This window comes from Corapipo altera, unplaced genomic scaffold, assembly GCF_003945725.1.
Source record: "Corapipo altera isolate COAL_440 unplaced genomic scaffold, ASM394572v1 1, whole genome shotgun sequence".
NCBI classification, from domain to species: domain Eukaryota; kingdom Metazoa; phylum Chordata; class Aves; order Passeriformes; family Pipridae; genus Corapipo; species Corapipo altera.
Window position 1 is genome coordinate 823,770 of NW_020884873.1, and position 20,676 is coordinate 844,445.

General features: G+C 39.6%; 1 protein-coding gene across 5 annotated transcripts in view; it reads right to left on the reverse strand.

Annotated features, from left to right (window-relative positions):
- Positions 1–3,848: 3,848 nt before the first annotated feature.
- EPS8 (epidermal growth factor receptor pathway substrate 8) overlaps positions 3,849–20,676 on the reverse strand; it is a 136,051-nt gene continuing 119,223 nt past the window's right edge. For all 5 annotated transcript variants that reach the window (XM_027653708.1, XM_027653700.1, XM_027653717.1 and 2 more), the window contains 4 exons: positions 14,079–14,316; positions 10,399–10,579; positions 9,811–9,940; positions 3,849–5,269 (listed from right to left, as the gene is read on the reverse strand). In XM_027653708.1, coding sequence (XP_027509509.1) covers positions 5,156–5,269; positions 9,811–9,940; positions 10,399–10,579; positions 14,079–14,316 — 663 coding nt within the window. In that variant the 3' untranslated portion in view covers positions 3,849–5,155. The remainder of the gene's footprint in view (positions 5,270–9,810; positions 9,941–10,398; positions 10,580–14,078; positions 14,317–20,676) is intronic.

Sequence of the window (20,676 nt, forward strand, 5' to 3'; positions counted from 1 at the left end):
TTTGCCTTTAATAGCTACTTAATCACAAAATCAATTACAATGAAAACTCCTTCACAAAAATACCTTTTCCTACTCCCCACAGTATGCAAAACTGCACAAGCAGGCATGTTGGGATGACAGTGGAAACCACCTCTCCCAGTGTTCAAGGCATAACTAAAGTAACAAACAAGTCTGGAAGATGATGTGGTTCAGAAGACTCATGCAGACCCATTAAGCCTGAATTGACACATCATACTTTTGGTTTTACCTTGTCTAAAGAAGTCTGAAAGGATGTTTTGGACACATTCTGCATGTTAATATTGTTTCCAGCATCTGTCAGAATAAAACTCTCGAGTCATCGCAGCTGTAAAGCTGGCTGGAGCTTCAGGTTTGGTAGTAGGTTTTTTGAATTATGGGTTTCATGTCCATAGCTCTGCTGACACTATGGATGTTCTCTATTGACCTGCTGCTCTTACAGCATCTACTGACCCAGATGTCTGTCAAAGCAGCTCTGCACAGTGAGTAACCATCCATCGAAACCAGGGCAGGTTTTCTCCTTGTTGCCTCATGCTGTGTGTGCTGCCAGGGAAGGAGCAAACAAGTAAACCTAAGAACAGGATTTAGAAGTGCTAAGAAGTTTTTAGGGCCATGTGTGGAAGTGTTGCCTCTCTTAGCATGTCCTGTGCAGCGAGCCCTGACATCCTTGGGTCTTCAGAACTGTTTCCTTCAAACCTCACACCAGGATTGAGAACAGGTTGGGGAAGCCTTACTTGTGCTTTACTTCATTTTACTGTTTTGTTTTTTTTTTTCCTACACCAAAAGAAGACAAATTTCCCCTGTCAAATAATCAACATCATCATCCTATGCACTAAAACAGCCTTTCCCTCCCTCCATTCATTAACCATAATGTCACACTACCTCCCTCCCACTTCTAACTTTTTAAAGGGCTTGTGTGAAAACTATATTTTCATTGAGGCAGCAAAAGCTGTTGCTTTCAGCCACTCCTTGTGGTTGAAGTTATTAGTGCTCTTGATGTGCGTGGGATCAGGGTGCATTGAGCTTTTCTGCTGTGGTGGCTAGGAAGCATCTAGGAAGGCTCCCTATTTTCTTTCATCTCCTCTTTTAAACTACAAAAATTATCAAGGAGTAGAAGCACAGACGAGTATTTTGATACTCATTTTGGTCTGAATGCTGAGGAAGTAGTTAAAGGCTGAAGTTGCCACCTAAGCAACTCAGAGAAACTCAAAGAAGATACAGGAGAGCCAAAGACAGTTAAATAGGCACTTACTTGCTAAAAAAATTAACAAAGCCACCGTAGGAATTCAACATGTTTGTGAAATAAACACAGAACCCAATACAGAATCCCTCATGCTTGCATTTCCCATACATAATGCTGTTGGGAAGTATGCAAAGGTGGCAGGCTGAGCACAAAAGTATTCCCTCAGATACTCTTGATATATCAGACTCAATCCTTATACAGGGCTGTTTTAGACACTACACAGACTTCACAGTTGAGGGAGAATATAATAAAAAGCCTGGGCTCCTATGAAGCAGTAGTTTGGCCAGAAATATGGGTTCCCATAATCATGACTCCCTTGTACATGAGACACAGCCCAGGAAAATCAATGGAGATACCTGCTTGGACAAGGGTCTAGTATTCAAGCTATAGCTTGCTTCTGTATAAAGCTGAAAACTCAAAATGCCTTCACTTCCCACAATAGGAACAAAATAAAAATTCTGTGATTAACAGGTTTCCTAATTAGAAGGACTTAATTCACATCTTACGGTTATATTTGTTTGTTCCCTTGAATTATCAAAATACTGAGGTTACTGTCCAGCAAATCCCTTCAAGAGATGCTTTCAGAGGTTCACAAAGACTGAAGAATACACTCAAAATCACTGGGAGCTCTGAGCATTTCAGACTATCATACCATTTTGGATATCTACTGCCTCATAACCATTGATTTCTGCACACATCAACCATGGAAGTCTGCACTTATCTCTCAGACCCCTCCAAACCCACCAACATTATACAGCAAAGTGCTTTGTAGCAATACAAATATGTATAAAACCTCACTTACAGATCACAATTTCTCTGAATGAAGCAGTGTTTAACATTTGAATTGCTAGATGGTAATTAAACTGCTCCATCCATCACTATTGGTTAGAAATGTTCTTTCTGAATTAAATGTGAGGTTTCACAGTGGTTTGCTCTCTCCATGGCATCATCCCAAGGGAACAGGCAGCCTAAAGGAGTGGGAAGAAGTGCCTTGCTGATGTTAAAAGGTTTGTGCTCTGAAAGCATAAAACTGCTGAGTGAACATGCACTGCTAAAACTCTTTCCCTCCACCCAGTTAAAAAGGCAGATTGTTGGTAGCAAATTAGCAAAGTAGTCCCTATGTTATCAAATATCAAATAAGGCACTTTCTTTGACATTTAAAAAACTGTTTTGTTTCCTTTTCAGACATTTTTCACGTATCATATCCTTTTAATATTAGTATTAAAAAATAAGCCTCACTGCTCAAATCCTAAAGAAAACATTTTGAATGAAACACTGCATTTTACTGCTGGTTTCATTTAAACCACTGAATATTTTGAAGTAAACATTTTCATTTGAGGAACCCCCGATGAGATCTTCTTTTGATTTCTTATAGCTGCCAACAAACTGAAAATTCAAAAACTGCACAGCATAGGGGTGAAGCTCCCTACGGTGCTTTAAACCACCAAGGAAATTCCAGCAAAAAGGGAAATACCTGCCTCGGCCCCAGATTTCACAGACTGTAACACAGAAATCATAAAGGTTAGTTCAGCAAAGTTAAAGGGTAAAATACAACTCAAGTTGTACTGGCTTGTTAAGTCATTAGTAGCTAATTTAGGAACTATGAAAAAAGACAGCTACAACCCCAGATTATCCTGCTTATCCCTTCAGTGTATGGAAGAAGTTTCCTTCCCCCCACCCCCAAGTATCTCCAAAGATGCCTCTGAGAACACTGACCACATTCAAACTTGTCTGGCTCTTTCTAAACAACAGCCACACAGAAATCCAGATTCAAAAAAAAACCCCAACTGTGAAGCCACCTCTTTTTTTTTTTTGTCAGAGATGAACCATGGGTCCCCTTCCGCCAAGACCTCAGCACGCCAAAATCCACAGAGTCAGAAAAGTCTCAGAGCTGATGCCTCTTTCTGGGCAAAAGCTGACCATATGCTGAATGCTAGAATAAGCTTGCAGAGAGGATGAATATTGGCTTCCTATTTTGGTAATTAGCAGGGAAATAGAGGTGCAGGTTGCTGCCATGATGCTTTTAATGGAATCAGACCTAATTTCCATGGGAAAAGACAGGGAGTAATTTTTAAATATGAATTTCAAAGACCTTTTAAAAAGTTTCCTACTCCTGTACTTAAAAGTGAGAGTCAGCTTCAAATCTCCACTCTTCAGGCTAGGTATGGATGCTGACTAGAAAGTGTGGGGAAGAGGGAATTCTGAGTAAGAGAATATGCCAAGCCTTTGGAGATCTGGGCTTGGCATTTAATGACAGGCAGTGAGTGAGACAGACAATTTCTCCCCTAAAGATCTGTATATGTGTTGAATGGATGTAGTCATGATGCTGGTGTGCTGGTTGAAGTGTTTCCCAGAGGGAGAAAGCAATTGAGAATCATTGTTTCTTTCACTGGATAAGACAAGAATCCATTTTTTAGTGACTGCTATGGCAGCTGAAGTCTTCAGTTTAGGATTAATCACTTACTGACCCGTTTCTGAATAAGACCATGCTTATGCAGACAGGCATAAAGAATATATATTAAATGTAAAAATGTGCATAGACACATAACCAACACGCAGAAGTAATATTTGTGAGGGCATTTACAATAAATGGCACTTAATAAATTTATTAAGAATTTAATCTTTTCTTTTGCGAAAAATGAATAGGATTCTTTCCTTCCCTTGTATGCAGAGGAAAAGTAAACTAATGGCAAAAATCAAGATTACTTCCTTATTTCATTACTGTCTTTGTAGCCACAAAGATACAACGATTTAACAGACAAGAAATACTGTTTATTGCAGACTTTAAGCTGATTCATGTGAAAAAGGCACTATGAAACTCAATCAAACTAGATGATTAAATTTGTCTAAATTAAGTGATATTATATATTATATATAATAAATATATTATATATAAAATCACATGACCATAACAGAACATTTTGTGACAAAAATCATTTCATCTTCAAAAATAACATTTTCTGGAAAGGATGTTTCCTCTTCTTTTCCCCCCTTTTGCCTCCAGGAATCCACTTTCCCAAAAGATTACATTTATAAAAGAACAATAGTTTTTTTACAGGAGGAAAAACTGATATCTGGGATCAACACACAGAGAAGTCTAGATTATACACTGTTCTTTTGATGGGTTAAGTTACAGGCAAAAAAAAATGCAAGTATATTAAAAAAAATGTACTGTGAGTTGTTGCATGGCCAGCTACAGCAGATCTCATCACCTCTTTTAGCTGAGTTGTGTTACTATATCCTAGTTATTCCTTCTTGTGCAATATTATAGTTCATCACGGGTGAAGTATTGATAAAATCAATGTACAGAGTATTATTTTGCTATAAACAGCATCATTAGTAATAAAACATCTTGGGAGTGATGCAAGAAAGATTCAGTCTATGTTGGGCTGCTGTTCATTCTCTAAAGATTTCCTCTCCAATTGCTGGCATCGACAACTTAAGCAAACGTCCTGCAGCCGAGTGCATGACAAGAAAGACTGAGCCAAAAAGACATAATTGCACACTACAGCAAGAGATGAGATTCAGAATCTTATAATTACTGAAGGGGTCAAATGCTTTTTTATTGCTGGCTCAGCTTCCCTCAGATGAATCACAAAGATGTGCTACAATTTGTCTGTCATGTTAATTCCATAAAAGCCAAGACTCATCTTTGGGTGTAAATGAATCATGTACCAATATTTTCACCTGCCAGGAAGCTCCACTGAATTTCTCATCTGTTTATTTTTCATGATGAGAAGGCAGCAGCAGGTACTCCTGTGGAGACTACTGTGAATTTTCTTTGTGTTGGCTAGTTAAGTTACAATACAGTAAGACATTCCCCTTCACTGCTCCCTAAAGCAAAGCTGGATGGTATGATGCTATGGGCAATGGAATTAAAGAAAAGAAGAAACACATTTAGTGGCTGCTCCCTTCATCAAAGGACTCCACACCTGAATCTGTGGCAGCTGCACTGATTTTTTCCTGTCGTCTTCTCATAATTTCTTGCAGTTCTGAACTACCACTGTTTGCCTACAAACAAAAAAGAAAAAGAGTTTATTTGTGGTTTTGGCACGTGATGACATTCCTCTTACAGCATTTTATTAATATTAAACAAATTAAACTCACCTTGCAGCTCCAATAAGAAAGTATTTACACTACCCTTAAATGCAGACCAGAAAAAAGCCTGGAGACTAAAAATGTGAGCTCGCCTTTCAGCACTGCTGAGCATCTTTAATTCTCACACAAGGCCCTGGAAGTGCTGGATATGTATGGGGTGAAATATGGGTTCAGCAAAAGCAAGTCAGCAAGTTTGCTTGGATTCCACCTTTGATTTAAAAATCAGGGCAATAATATTTAGAAATTAAAAAACTGTAAATAAATCCTTGATGGGTTTAGATTTATGTAAACACAGAGGTCATACACACACGTGGGATTGCACAGTCAAGGGCTAAGCAAGGATTCAATCCCAGTCACTCACATTACATGATACACCATTGTGCATTTGCTGCTCAGAGACACAGGTTTCAAACTTGTAGCACAGTACTTGGAATTGAACCATATCACAATATTAGGAAGAGTGAAGTATTGTGAGGACAAGGCTTTATTTCACCTTTTAAGAGTGAAAAACAGGTCTGCTGAGCCAGCTGCAAACAGATTGCTTTGACAACATAAATGAAGTTATTAGAAGGGCCAGGACACATATCCAATAGAGCAGAACTTCCCAAAGTGTGCATGACTTTGAATAAAACCAGGGGATTATAAAGCAAGAGCCATATCTGCTACTGTATTATTTGGCTATGACACGACCTTCAAAACTTCAAAACTTCCAAAATAGCCTCTGAATAAGGAAGCAGAAACTGTTTTTGAAATCTGTAAAAGAAATTCCAAGACTGTTAAAGGGGAAAATCCTTAACACTGAAAATGTATCCTATTACATACATTTTAATTTAGATTTATCCCATTATATCCTTTACAGTGCATTATCTGGTGCCATTACCTGGCCAGACAGGTTAGGTGTCCACAGGGAGGGAGGTTACAATGTTCCTTCTATTTAAATTACCATTGCTCTCTTCTCCCAGAGTGGATTGGGCAAAGCAGAGGACTTATAAGTGATTCTCTGAAGGCGAGAAAGCAGTTTTATTTGTCTTAATTCATTCTGTCCTTGCCCTTTTGGTTTTAGATACAGAGCAAGTGCAGCAGTCACCCACTGCTGAAGTCATGCATAAAAAAACATCAGCAGATACCTGACAACGTGCTTTATCAGGGGTCACGTAGAAATATTTTTCTGAAAACAACTGAGCAGCCCAAGCTGAAAGAGTTTGCCCTCCTGATAACATCAGTGACAACATGACTGATGAGCTTGAAATGCTGCTTGACTAAACCAGCTGCAAGACACACGTGGCACAGCACAACAGGCACATCCTACTCAGAGGTGAGGAACAAAGCAGCCTAGGGCTGTTCTTAGGAATACAACTTTTGGAACAGACTGCTAGACCTTGGCCACAGTGATTTACCCAGCTTAGCCTCTAACCAGATCATGAGGTAAACTCCATCAGTCAATCCCAGTTCTGGGATTGTGCCTGGGTCATTCCTTTCACCAAGGTGTCAAAGAGAATAAGCTGCTCTTCCAGGCAATTTGATACATGTATTAGACAGAAACCATTTTCACTTTTAAAGGGATTTGTGCCTGTGCTTCCCACTGATGGAGTACAAAGAGGTTTAGAATGTGGAACTCAAGTGTTCCTTTCTGGAGAGGACAGAAGTGGTGTTCAGGATATTGTGTCTCTACACTTATCTTCTTGAGCACTTTTCAACACCAGAGCCTGAAATGCTCAGCAACACTTAATGAAATGGACACATAAAACCCCCATAATCATGGAGGTTATTAATATTTTCAACTTACAACGAAAAAGTAAAACCATGTAAAGCAGAATTAATATGACCAGCCAAGCTGCTGTAATGTCCTGTACTTGACATATAAGGTCAACTTCAGCTCTCTGGAGTAGCCCCGGAAAGAGCTCCCAAGAGGGATCCTGTGATCAGGACACAGAGCATGGTACATCCTGCCTCCTCCCAGGACATCCCTGCTGGCCACCACCACTTCCTCTGGCAGAAAGGAGGTGTTTGGCCTTGGCTATGACCAACTCTCTGCTGTCTTGACACACTGGTCGCACACAAAGTTATCTTTCAGCTTTTGCTTGGCCAGGCCCAGAAAGCTCTTAAACCCCAAAACACCTTCCCTGCACTTGCAGGTTTCTGTTTCTTAGTCATGTTCATACAGGGGTCACACAACTCCATTGAGAGTTCCTTGGATGCTTTAAACTCTGGTGTGATTCAGGGCTGAATGGAGTTACCACGAAAATAAAGTATAACAATCGAAAGTGTGGTACCTATTAATTTCCTTCCTTGTAAGGGTAAAATTATTACATTCCAAAACAACTGCAATTCCAATAATAAAATTATAAAATTCTTCTGCCTGAGGTAAAAGAACACTAAAAGGAAACTGGGAAGATCTGGTTGTTTGTATCTGGGAATGGAGCCCCAAAGCTGAGAGTAAGGCCTGGGTTGCAGAAATGGTTTGAATCCAGAAACACTTGTGGAACATCCCGAGTAAAAATTACAAAGAAAGACAAGGCATAAAGTTCTGTAGTGCCAGAGAGTGTGTGGGTTTGCTCTGCCTCTGGCTCTTATTGCTATTTGTATTTAATACCCAGGGCATTTACTGCAATATGACATCACAAGTGCTGCACAAAGGATGCCATAGAACTTCATGAAAATTTGGCACTCATTAATCATGTAGGACAATTATGGTGGTCAAACTCATAGCCCTGTTACTGCTCATAAAAAGCATTCAATTGTAAAATAGGCCTGACACTGATACAAGCATGCATATGCTTAAATGCTTCTGTTATTAGAAGTGTTTCCAATTTGAGCAATAAGAACATAGCCCTGTTTGGAACATGAAAGCTCATCTTTGCTGGGTCACATGTAGACATTTTGTTGTGATACTCATTCCCATAGTCTCTCTTAAACAAGAACAGCCTTCCTAAACCCTGTGATTTGAAATATTATAGGGAGAGAAATGAAGATGCAATTCCTTTGAAGGTAAAATTCAACAAACAACAGGCTAAAGCCACCAGGAATTGCATAAATTCTGAAATTCATCAGTTAAACCTCAAATATCAAGGCAGAAATAAATATCTCAGTTACCTTTCCACTAACAAAATTGAATGACCTTGTTAAACTGTCAGCACCCTTTTATTAATACTTGTAGAGCACCTATTAGACAAGTCTGAACTTTTCAGTTTCCTGCAGAGTGACACCTAACTGAGGCAAGCAGGATAAAGCACAGAGGGAAAAAAGGACAGATCCCTCCAATCCAGTGCATCTCTGCTTTCCAAACTAACTTCCACTACAAAGGCACTTCCGTCTCAGTACACAGTAGTCTTATAAAAATGAAATAAGACTGTTAACATTCAAAAAAAATTGAAGAATATGCATATATTTTCACTAGGAAATGGATTGCTCTGGGCTGTAGTGACTTACAATTCTAAGAACGAAGGTGAAATATTTCTCCCTTCCTCTCATAAGAAAATAGGGCTTGAAGAAAGGAATAAAGCAATTTTAACAACATTAGAAAGCGGTGCTCTCTGATCCACACTGATCAGGCAAATTGTAAAATATGCATCACCTTAAATCTACCTTTAAAACTGTGCCTGGCAGTGAATGCTTATAATCATTTAAGCAAGACAGTCTCAGCTTTGTAAGAGGGTAGAAAAACATTTTAAACTTCAAGATTTTCTTTTAAATGGATGTGAAGAATATAGCTTCTCATTTGAGTTAATCTCACCTCTAGACATTATCAAGTCCATTTCTCCACTTCCCACAGCAACTTTTAAAAGAAGTAGGTGCATCTCCAATTCTACTGGTTTAAAAATTGGCAAGCATTGTCCCCAGCACAAATCTGTATACAAGCTTTTAAGGTGTTTAAGAAACAATACCACTGTAATTAAAGCAAACTGCAGCAGAGCAATAAATACAGAGATATAACACTTTATCCTTTACTCAGTAACTCTGGTAGCACAGTGTCCAAAGTGTTTGCTACTCTTAGAAACCTTCCAATGCAGGTGCCACAAGGTTTGACCTGTAAGGCCTTGAGATTCAACAGTGAGCTCTACCACCTTCTCATGCCTAACAGATCAAATCTCCCCTACAAAGACAAAGCAAAACTAACACAACACCACCAAATGTACCAGGATTACCTGTTTGCCCAAGTACCAGGCAAAGCAAGAAGAAAAAGAAAGGGCATTTTACTCTCTCCTATTGTTTCCCCCAAAGCTCTTTTTGGCATATTTTGACTTCTTGCAGTCTGGTTATGGCACAAAATGTCTTACACATGAGTACTATTTCTAATGCTGTTTCAATGAATTAATACCAAATAACTCAGAAATAATGCTTATTGACGTGATGGGAACTGAGGAAAAACCATCTGCTTCACAGAAAGAGTTATTTACTTGTACAGATTCAAAACTGGTGACCCAGCTTAGGTCAGTAAGAAGGGTTATCCATACCTCCAAGGCAGACTTCTGTACCGTGATTTGGCTGTAGACTCTCGACCCTTCTGGGCAAACAGTCCTCAGTTCCTCTTTATTGAGGGAGAAGAGCTGAGCACCTGTCAGCACACCAAGGCTGTTGACAGTCCTGAGGTCACAACAAAGGGAACAAACAAGAAATGAGCAAAAATACACCAGCCAAGAGAGAGAAGCAGGTTGTCTTCACCCCACATTGCCTCAGGTAGGGCTACTAAATTAAGAAAAACTTTTATACAACAGGACTCCTGAAGTCAATTGAGTATCTGTTATGAGTACCACTGTTTGGTGGAGGCTAATAAATATCTATACTTCTGTAGATATATAACCACATTGACATCTATTTTTATTTATATGTATATTAGGTACACTTATATATATAAATATATACGTATATGTGTGTGTGTGTATATACATATAGGTAAAAACAAAGTATTTTTTCCAAGAGTGCAGTTGACATTTCTTGGCTTTCAGAAGGCTGCTCGATTTTAAAAAGTGGTCCGACCCCATCCTACCTACTGACAGGAGAATAATTTAAATTAACCTTCGTACGTTTTCCCTCAGACTTACACAGGGTTGAATCCTTTGGACTGCAACCACGCTTTCACATCATCAGGGGAGGAGTCATAAGTGATGTTGACCACCGGGATGTTGGGTCGTGGCACGTGGAACTTCCTCTGGGCAGCGCTCCGGCCGATGGTGAGGCGGTGAACAAGTTCATCCTGCACCTCCTCCATCTGGGATTTCCTGCCTAAAGACAGAGGTCCCACAGGAGTTATTCTCAAGGTCGCTTTATCAAAGCCAGGTCTCTTCTTATACTCCATTGTAAACCTTAAACTTTCTTTTTTTTCTTTAGAGATTCATTCGCTAGATCTGATCAAATTATTGTTGTCCTTTCCCCCCCCCCCCCCAGGAATATTTCAAGATTCCCAACCTCCTCTTTGCAAGGGAAAACAAATGCAAAAAATAAAAACCCAAACAGATTTCAACTGAGACCCTAGAAAGTAGACATGAGCTGCATGTCACACAGAGGTGTAGATCAGTCTGACAGCACCCAAGCTACAGAAGAAAATGGACGTGGAGAGTTATTCAATTGTCTGCCTTTCTTCAACTACAAGTGTCATGTTTTAAAAATGAAAACAAGCAAAAAAAAAAGAGGATGAGGGAGGTTATAAGATTGCTTACACTGTGAAAAGGTAGTACTTTCCAAAAGCATTTTTTTCAATTGAAAGTCCAAGTTTTTAATGCAAATCAACATAGGGAAAAATACTTCCCAGCTGCTGACACATATCACTCATTGCACTTAATGAGCTATTACAGTAGTCAGATTTTTGAAGGGATTTTAAGAAATGTGAATTCACTCCAAGCCTGGAGTGACTGGTTAGCTGAAATATTGTCACATATTTTCCATTAGAAAGGGAAAGAAAAAGAAAAAAAGATACTTGGTCTCATAGGCAAGAGCTTGTTTGTTTGTTTGTTTATTTAAAAAAACCCTGTATGAATTCCCTGTTTCCCAGAACCCATTTGTCTGAAGCATTTAGTTCAGTGGCTGGTCATTAGCAGGCAACAAACTGAAATGCTTTTCCAGCCATTTCAACAAAATCAATTATAATGACACTGAAAATTGTTTAAAATGCATATAGAAATTTCTATGGATAACTTCACTAAAATAGGTAGCATCCAAAAGGTGCATCTCAAAAATACTTTTTTGAGCTCAAAGAAGACACTGATTTAGCACAGTTGACCACTCTGTGCTGAAATTCTGGAACAACTATAAAAATCCTTTGACAAGCAACACAAATTATCTCAAAAATTCTCAGGATTTCCTTGCCAAGATATTTTTAGCGATCTTTATTCAACCTTCTCACTCTGATACACAAACAGTAACTACAGCACCTTCTCTGATGGACTCACATGGCATAAGCTATTCCTTTTCTCCCATTACACTGATAAGAACAGAAGAAAACAACACAACTTCAATATGAAAAAAATGTAAGATAGCAAAAATGTTTCCTTTTATATTCTCTCAAAACCTCTCCAGGGATCAACATCTCTAGGCAGTTACACAAATAAAAACAAGCTTTACATAGGCCTCTAGGATTTATTTTTTTTTAATCACCACAGCAAAAAAAAAGAAAAAACTTTGGTTTAGCCATTTTCTTTTTCCTTTTACCAAGTAGCCCCAGGTTCAAAGTGGACAAAATATCTCTAGTATAACATTTCAGGCATTCAGGCCCTAATATGTAGGGTTTCCCCCTCCCCAGAGTGTGAATCAGAAACCCAAGTGACATGTGCTCAGTGATACATATGAAAATCTGAAATGGGTTATACCAGTAAAGCCTTCAGGCAATGTTGCTGAAGAATGCACCCGTTGTTTTCCCAAGCAGGAAGAGGGAGAGAACATTGCTATCTTCCTTCTGTTTACACAGATTTTGAAAGACTTACACTTTATCTGGACCAAGACTGTATCAAAAGACAAATATTTAGCTGTTGGATAACCGATTGTTACTGCTGTTAGATGTGCTATCAGAAATAAGCAGGACACCCTGGGGGTGGAGCAGGTTCTCCATTGTTCTCTTCAGGAGTCAGGTGGGTACTTGGGCAGCAGCTGCACAGGCGGGGTTAGGCATCACCTTTGGGGAGGCACCTATTCTGCAAGGACTTTGAGGTACCAGCAGACCATTAACTGGGCTTGAGTGACAGCTCTGGGAGGGTACAGGAGCTCATGTGTGACCCAGACCCTCAGTGGGGCTGAGAGGGCAAGAGATATCTTGTAACCACTTAGTCTACAGCAACCCTTCACAACTCACACCCTGTGCCTGAAGCCAGGACGGTCTTCTCATTTTCCACAGATGGACAGAGAAGGCCATCATGGATTCAAGGACACAGGTATGCTATGGCATGCAAAGTCCTTACGTGGAAATAAAATTATCATCATTTTTGTGCACGTGTGTGTGTATGTGAAATTCACTCTCACTTTCCCCATATTTTGTAACTGCTTGGGTTTCTGATTTTATTTAAGTAACAAACTGCCCAAAATAGGACTAAGGCAGAAGCTCTCCCTACTGTTTCTTTGGGAAACAGCAGTGAAGCCTGTTCTTCCTGCCAGGCTGTTCTTCATTTATAATTTCCAGCCAGACTGTCCTTTAGGTGAATATATTAAAAGGGTCCCAGAGCGTTCCCGAGTTCAGAGCCTAGGCAAGAGCTTGTCCTCAACCAGACATGTGATTATCTACACAGGCACACTTCCCATCCACTGGAGACAGGGGGAAAAGAAGCTCTTCCCCAGAAAGGCTTATGCTCAACGCCAGTTTCTAACCTTAGGAGGAAGCAGGATTTTCTGATAAGGCAGGGAGGTAGAGGGTGGGAAAAGCTGTCAAAAAGCTTGAACTACAAAAAGCTCATTATTTTAACAGCTATTTCTTTAAAAGCCACAGCAAATTCTTGACTACGTGTTTCAGTTATTACAAAGCCAAACAATCACATTGCTTTTTAAGCAATTTAGGACAGAAGTTACTGACTACATAAGTTCTTCCAACCCAACCTGCTTTTCAGTCAAGCCTCAGCATTGGCTGGGCTTTGTATTTACAAGGTGGCCTTAATCAGAACTTTTCATGACAACCACACACTGTTGGATGTGCATTACCAAGCTTTTCCAGCTAAAGAGCTACCTCATAAGACAAGGGCATGAAAGTTCCATGGCTTGCCAGTTGCTGCTGCTTTGACCAAGCCAGGGGGACCCCACCACAAGATGAGCCTCCAACAACACTAGTACAACATGGTTCTATGCATCAGCCAGACCTGTAAGTCTTCTTGCAAGCCTTGGATACATGTTTTAGAATGGTGCAAGTAACCTAGAACTATGGATGTTCATGCACTGAAGTGTAAAAACACTTTAAAAAGCATTTAGGTTGTAACACAGCAGTGAGTTTAGGTGGAAAACGTACATTAGCCAGAACACCAGCATGGGCATTTCTCCAGTGTTGAAAGCCACTGACTAGAGATCCCTGACATTCATAAAAGGAGAGGATTTAAGACTGGGACAAGTGATGAAGTGTTCTGTCCCTACTTACCAATATGATCACAGAGCGTCAGAACAAACACAGAAAATCTGTATTTTAAACATGGGGTTAAAACTAAATTTTTCATTAAAATTTTATCTGAAACACAATTTTAAGGAATTCTAGGAGTGAGCAAAACACACGGAAACGAGAGAAATACTTTTTGTCTTGTTTCTTAGGCAAACTTACGATCCACAGGAATTTGCTTCTGCCTCTGAGTGTCTCGTGCAACGCTCCCACCGCTGTCACTGGAGGTGCTGCTTTGGCGGCTGACGGCTGCTGGCGCCTTGGGCACGGGAACTGGAATAGGTGCTGGAGCACTGGGAGGGAGGGGGACAGCCACGGGGACAGGAGCAGGTGTGGGAGGTGGCGAAGGAGTAGCAGGAACCGGGTCAGATTGTTTTCCTACATAGTCCGTCCTCTGTTTCTGAAAAGATGCAGAGAGACTTTTAGTTCGACAGCAAAATCTTGACATCAAACTCAGGTTTCTGCTAGGATGCATTGCACCAGTTGATGTCATTTATTACACAAAGGCATCTTACTTGCCAGATGTAGTTCCAAAATTTGCCAAAACTTGATCTGGCATCAATGTTTGCCATCAATTTCCTTCTCTGTGGGACACAAAGCTCACAGAAATGGAATCATTTGAAATACTTTTCCTTCTTTCAAACAGATGAATTCTATAAATGAAATTGTTTTTAAATCCCAAACCTCTATTACCTGGCACTTTTTAATAGCATTCAAAATTTCTGAGTTATTGAACTTCATCGGTGTAAAAATGTGTATTTTAGAGATGTTATGTAAAAAAAACCAGTGAAAAATGAATATACCCAGCCAAACCTAAGCCCAGCAAAGGTTTCAAGTTACAAATGTCAGTAGGATTAAGATAACACATTGTTTCTTGAACTGCAGACAGTATTAAAGAAGTTCCTCTTCCTCCTCTCCATTCAGTTGTACCTTTTCAGCTGTCAGTGTGATCTCTACATATCGCCTCAATGTAACGATCCAATCAAATAAAAACCAAATTCCACAATTCTTGGAATATGGCTGTTGTCTCTTTTCTCCCCAATCCATGCAAAGTTCTAAAATCATGCAAGTTATCTTACTGTTGATAACTAACTAATAGGTGTCTCAAGAGTAATTTTGGGAACAAATTCCTTCTTCTTTGCTTTTAGAATGGCAGCAGTTACAGGAAGGCACAAGTATCTTCCCAAAGCAATCCCAATGACAGACAAGTCCATAAGCAACCTATGCTACCCTTTTCTTTCAAACAGTTCACACTCCCTGTCCCACTGTTAAACAGTGCTCCCTCTCTGCAACTTGGGACTAACACAGCTTGAAAGTTCAATATTAAAGTTTGTTTGCCCAATAGGAAAGCCTCATTTCTTAGTTATGAGAAATCTGTTTACTTTGGTACGAAGATAGATGAGTACATTCCCCAGATTCATTGCTACTTCCTGAAATACCTGTCCCTATTTCCTTGAAGGTAGAGGGTTTACAGCAGATCAAGTAGGGAAATATTTGTAGGAGCCATATGTTAGAATCTGAGCAGCAGATCACTGCCCTGACAACAATCAAACTTTCATGAAATGTCAACAACTGCCCTGCTACAGGAATCTCCAACTCAGTTAAGTCCAGCTGATGGACAAGGCATTTTATCATGACCGTAAACTGGTACCATTGCAGCTAGAGAAGTCACACCAGCAGAAAACTTACCCCATTGGCTTCTGCAGCCAGACAATTAAGCCTGAGGAATCAGTCTTTTATTTCCCTTAGAAAATTTTTCATTTTAATTGTAACAGTCAGTTACTGAAACAAACGTTTTTGTTTATTTGTTTTTATCTTAGCATTTAGCTGTTCAAAGGCATTCAGCTCTCAACTGTTTTGTGTCCACCTTGTGCGGTGCATTGTGGGGAGATAAAAGAAAATAACCATGACTTTTCTGTATGTTGCTATTTCAATGTTAAGACAATACTTTTTAAAATGTCAAATGTCAAGAAAGGTGAACTGCATAATATAAAAGAGAACAAGCAGAATAAATATATTTATGAAATTTGCCCTTTTGTGGGAAGAGAGCACCTTATAATGTATATAGCAAATATACCATAATTTATTATATATACATGTACTATGCTATATCCAAAAGCTTGTTAATGAATTAAAATTTCACAAAGATTAAAATGTTCTAATGATATTCACGTTTTTTAATATCTTGTTCACAGATTCCAATTACTAGACTGTTATCCCCACAACGTACCTACATGTCCCTTGATCTACTCAAAAAAACATGCAAAGAAAAAGTAGAACTTTTTTATGTTAGAGAAGATTCATTACAAACCAAGGCATCAACTACACATCACCACAATCTAATGCAGAAAAAGTGATAGCTAAAAAACACATATAGCTCTCAACGGATGCTACTGGAGTAGTTTCAAAGACATGTTGTACTGCACTCATAAGCTTCATCAAAACAACTTGCTGGAGTGAAAACAAAAATTAATCTGGAAGCATCACTCAAATTCTAAATTTACAGATGAAACCATAGTTTGCATCTTGTTGAACAGTGCCCAAAAGCCAATTATATATTTGAATCGCATTTAACATTTCTTTTTTTAACTCCAGATCTTTTGAGGACATCCACACATTCATCTCATCACTTCTATTCATTGCTACAAAAAGAACCAAACATGCATTATAGAATTGGTAACTACACAGTACAACAGATTAATTTTTGAGGTTCGATATCAGAAGAGTAATTCAGTTACCTCTGAAAGCTCTCCCAGTAATTGCTGTGAGGAAAATGGAGTAAATCACATCAAATAGTATTGCCAGAAAGGTAAAAAGTAACTGCCTCACACATCACTCCTGAAACTTCATGCACATTAGCAATTTAAAACAAAGGAACGTCACTGTTAATTATTACTCTTCTTACTCACTAAGAAACTCACACAGTGATTTATTCTCATATTCTTGTTTTGAATAAGGAAGAGAGTGATGGCTCCAAAACATACACATGTGACACCATACAAGCAATCAGCTCTTTTCAAAGTCCCTACTCGGACAAAAACTTAGAAAGAGGTTTAATAAAAAAAAAAATCCAGAGAAAAAACTGACAATGGATTTAAGATCATCAGGTGCATGTAGAGAACACTTTCAACTGCAGAACAATAAGAGTTAAGTCACAGCAGGTATTAAGAAAAGTACTTATTTGTTTCAGCTCCAGAAATGTTTGGTGGCTCAAAAAATGAGATGAAGGTCGCTGCTGTCAGACATGTACTCACAGAATGGGTTGGGTTGGGAGAGACCTTGACACTCCATCCAGTTCCAAACCCCTGTCCCAAGAGGGACACCTTCCCACTAGACTCAACCTGGCCTTGAACACTTCCAGGGATAGGGCATCCACAACTTCTCCGGGTAATCTGTGCTGGTGCCTCACCAATTTCACAGTAAAGAATTTCTTCCTAAGATATAATCTAAACCTCTTCAAGATTAAAGCCACTATACCCTGTCCTATCACTACATGCCCTTGTAAACATCCCTCTCCAGTCCTCCTGTGGGCTCCCTTTAGGTACTGACTGGCAATTACAAGGTCCCCCCAGAGCCTTCTCTTCTCCAGGCTGAACGATCCCAATTCTCTGAGCCTTTCCTGATAGCAGAGGTGCTCCATCCCTCTGATCATCTTGGTGGCCTCCTCTGGACTCTCTCCAACAGGTCCATGTCCCTCCTGTGCTGAGGACCCCAGAGCTGGAGGTGGGATCAGGGCAGACTAGAGGGACTCACTGGAGCAGACCAGAGGGGCAGAATCACCTCCCTGGACAATTTGCTGACTAGCTACTCACTCATTTCCTCACAGCAATAAGAACAATGAACAATTCTGGGTTTTATTTTTCCTTCTTCCTCATATTTTTATTTCTTTTGAGAATAAACTTGCAATCGTCAACTCATGTAAATTGGAACAAATCCTTGGAACTGTGATGATACACATACACTCATTAAAAATCTGGATACACCAGAAAAGCTTGCTGGGACTAAATTTTGTTTTCTTATTTTTTGCCAGAAAACCTTTGCTTTTACAGGGAAAAAAAATGAACTCCCAAAGCTGTTTTCAACACACTACAGGCTGCATCTTGTAAAAAATCCCCAAGATTCAGTATGGTTCAACCTATTTTTAATGAAAGTAAAATAATAAGTTTGAGTAAAAGTGCTAATGGTATCAGTCCTAATTCTTGATCATCGTAAAAGACTGGGAACACCGTATTTTCAAATGTATTTTGGTATAAAAAAAGGAAACATGTATATTCAAACTATGGTAAATACTTAAAATTAAAGAGGCATTGGAAGCAGCCACAACTAGTGTTAGTGCTGGGAAATGTTCTCATTAACACAGATACAGAACTTCCCGTTTACTCTCTTTCTGAACATTTTAGTGCCACATTCCTGTTTGCACAGTGACAGGAGTCCACCAAGAGGGATGCAGAGCATTCAGCCTCAGTTTTGTCAACAGCATTGTGGTTTGGGTGTTTTCCTGAGACTCATTCGAAGAGAGAACCAACCACTTGTCTTCAGCCAAAAGGGCCAATGAGGTACCAAAGACTGGAAGTGCAAATTTCAAGTGAGGTCTTTTGCCAGAGTTTACTTTGGTGGGCTCAGCTGTTACACAAACAGCTGCCTATTAAAATCCCATTAAAAGTCACCAAAATAAATCTTTGCGGGGTGCACCACATTTGTGGTTTTACTGAATTTACAGGAAATTTAGACAGAATTTACTTATTCAAACTGTTATTAGCTAGGGTAATCCCCGGAAGGAAGGAAGGAAAGAAGGAATGGACAAACTGGGGACTTTCAAGTCTTATAATTAATCAAATCCTTTTTACAAGTACTCAGTACATTTTTGTGTAATACGTGGCATCCCATAATTTGGGATTGGATCAATTTTGAACTGGACAGGAAAGAACTTTTTCTTCTCTTTTTTAAAGCCCTCAGTAAGTCTTGGTCTGATGGAAGCTTTCAAGAGAATTTGATATGAAATGAGATAAAAAAAGATACTGTCCCTTGGTCAAGAATTATGACATGTCATTGGCTACTGCAAAATGAACAGCTGGCACGTGCATCTCTTCATTATCAAACAAGTCATGATCTGCAGGAAAGATACCAGTTGGCAAAAGATGAGTATGACACTAACTTGGAGTCACAAACACTGTGCTTGAGGGAAAACAACTTCCCACAGAGGTGTTTTTGGTGAGCTGATAAACAGAGAGACTTGAAAGAAAGATGGTAGATCACCAAGAAAGGCAAAGGACACTTGTGCCAAATGAGGTGGAGACCTTTGTCTTGGTGCTTACCTACCTTAGACATGCTTCTTATGTACCCTATCATTGTGGACAGTCATGTTTTTTTAAAGTAAGACTACAGGACTGCATTTGACTTAACATTTACTCTTTATGCCTGAGGATTTCATACACATCACTGATAATACAACTGTCTCACCTCACAAAGGGTGTCAGGAGATTAATTAACATGCCCACCAAGATACACAGCTCTATCCCAATTATGTTCTTCAAACATAGGAAATACTATGATGAATTATTTTATAGGTTCACCAGCAATACTTGTAGAAATTAAGAAATCAGAGTGCTTGAGAAACTGTTTATATTCATACATAATGGGATGGTGAAATACCACTGTTGGTTCAAAATTAAAAGGCAGATTAAATGACCAACACCACAGAAAACTCTTATAAACAATAACTAACACTAGTAGAAAATAGAAGAATTCAGCAAAATGTCCTCCTAAAAGTACAAAAGTACCAAACAAGCAAAAATACTGTTGCCTGGAACTAATTCAGCTGATCAGAAGACAGACAACATTACACTCTCCAACTCACAAGGATGATGAAATATCTAGGATATTACTGGCAATGTCCCTGCAAGTATCACCTTAGCGTTTTCATGTAACGATCTGAGACCCGGATCCCGAAAGAGACTGAGTGAAAAATCAGGATCTAAACTAATGTGTGGGCTCAGAGGTCACTAGGAAAGGGAACACAGTGAGAGTAAAATAAACTTTGCATCTCTGAGAATAACTGTGCTAATGAGGTATCCACCTCTCAAAGAAAGGGTGTCTGTATGTAGCATAATCAAATGAAATAATTATGTCTTTCAGTGGAATCCTTAATCCTTCCTAGTAATCTGGAAACATCCTTTGGTGACCAGTGCATTGATGGCCATTAGCCTTTAAATGAAGACACCAACCTTGTACACAGCACTTATCACAGAATCACAAAATCATAGAATCAGCCAGGTTGGAAAGGACCTCTGAGATCATCAAGTCCAACCCTTGATCCACTACCACCCTGGTTACTAGACCATGGCATTAAGTGCCACATCCAGTCTTATCTTAAAAACCTCCAGGGACAGAGAATCCACCACCTCCCTGGGCAGCCCATTCCAATGAATCATTACTCTCTCTGTAAAGAATTTCTTCCTAATATCCAACCTAAACCTCCCCTGGCAGAGCTTAAGACCATGCCCTCTTGTCTTACTGATAGCTGCCTGGGAGAAGAGACCAACCTCCACCTGGCTACAACCTCCTTTCAGGGAGTTGTAGAGTGATGAGGTCTCCTCAGCTCCCTCAGCCTCTCCTCATAGGACTTGTGCTTTTGAGTCCCTTCCCCAGCCTTTTTGCTCTTCTCTGGACCTGTTCCAGCACCTCAATATCCTCCCTGAACTGAGGGGCCCAGAACTGGACACAGCACTCCAGATGAGGCCTCACCAGCACTGAGAACAGG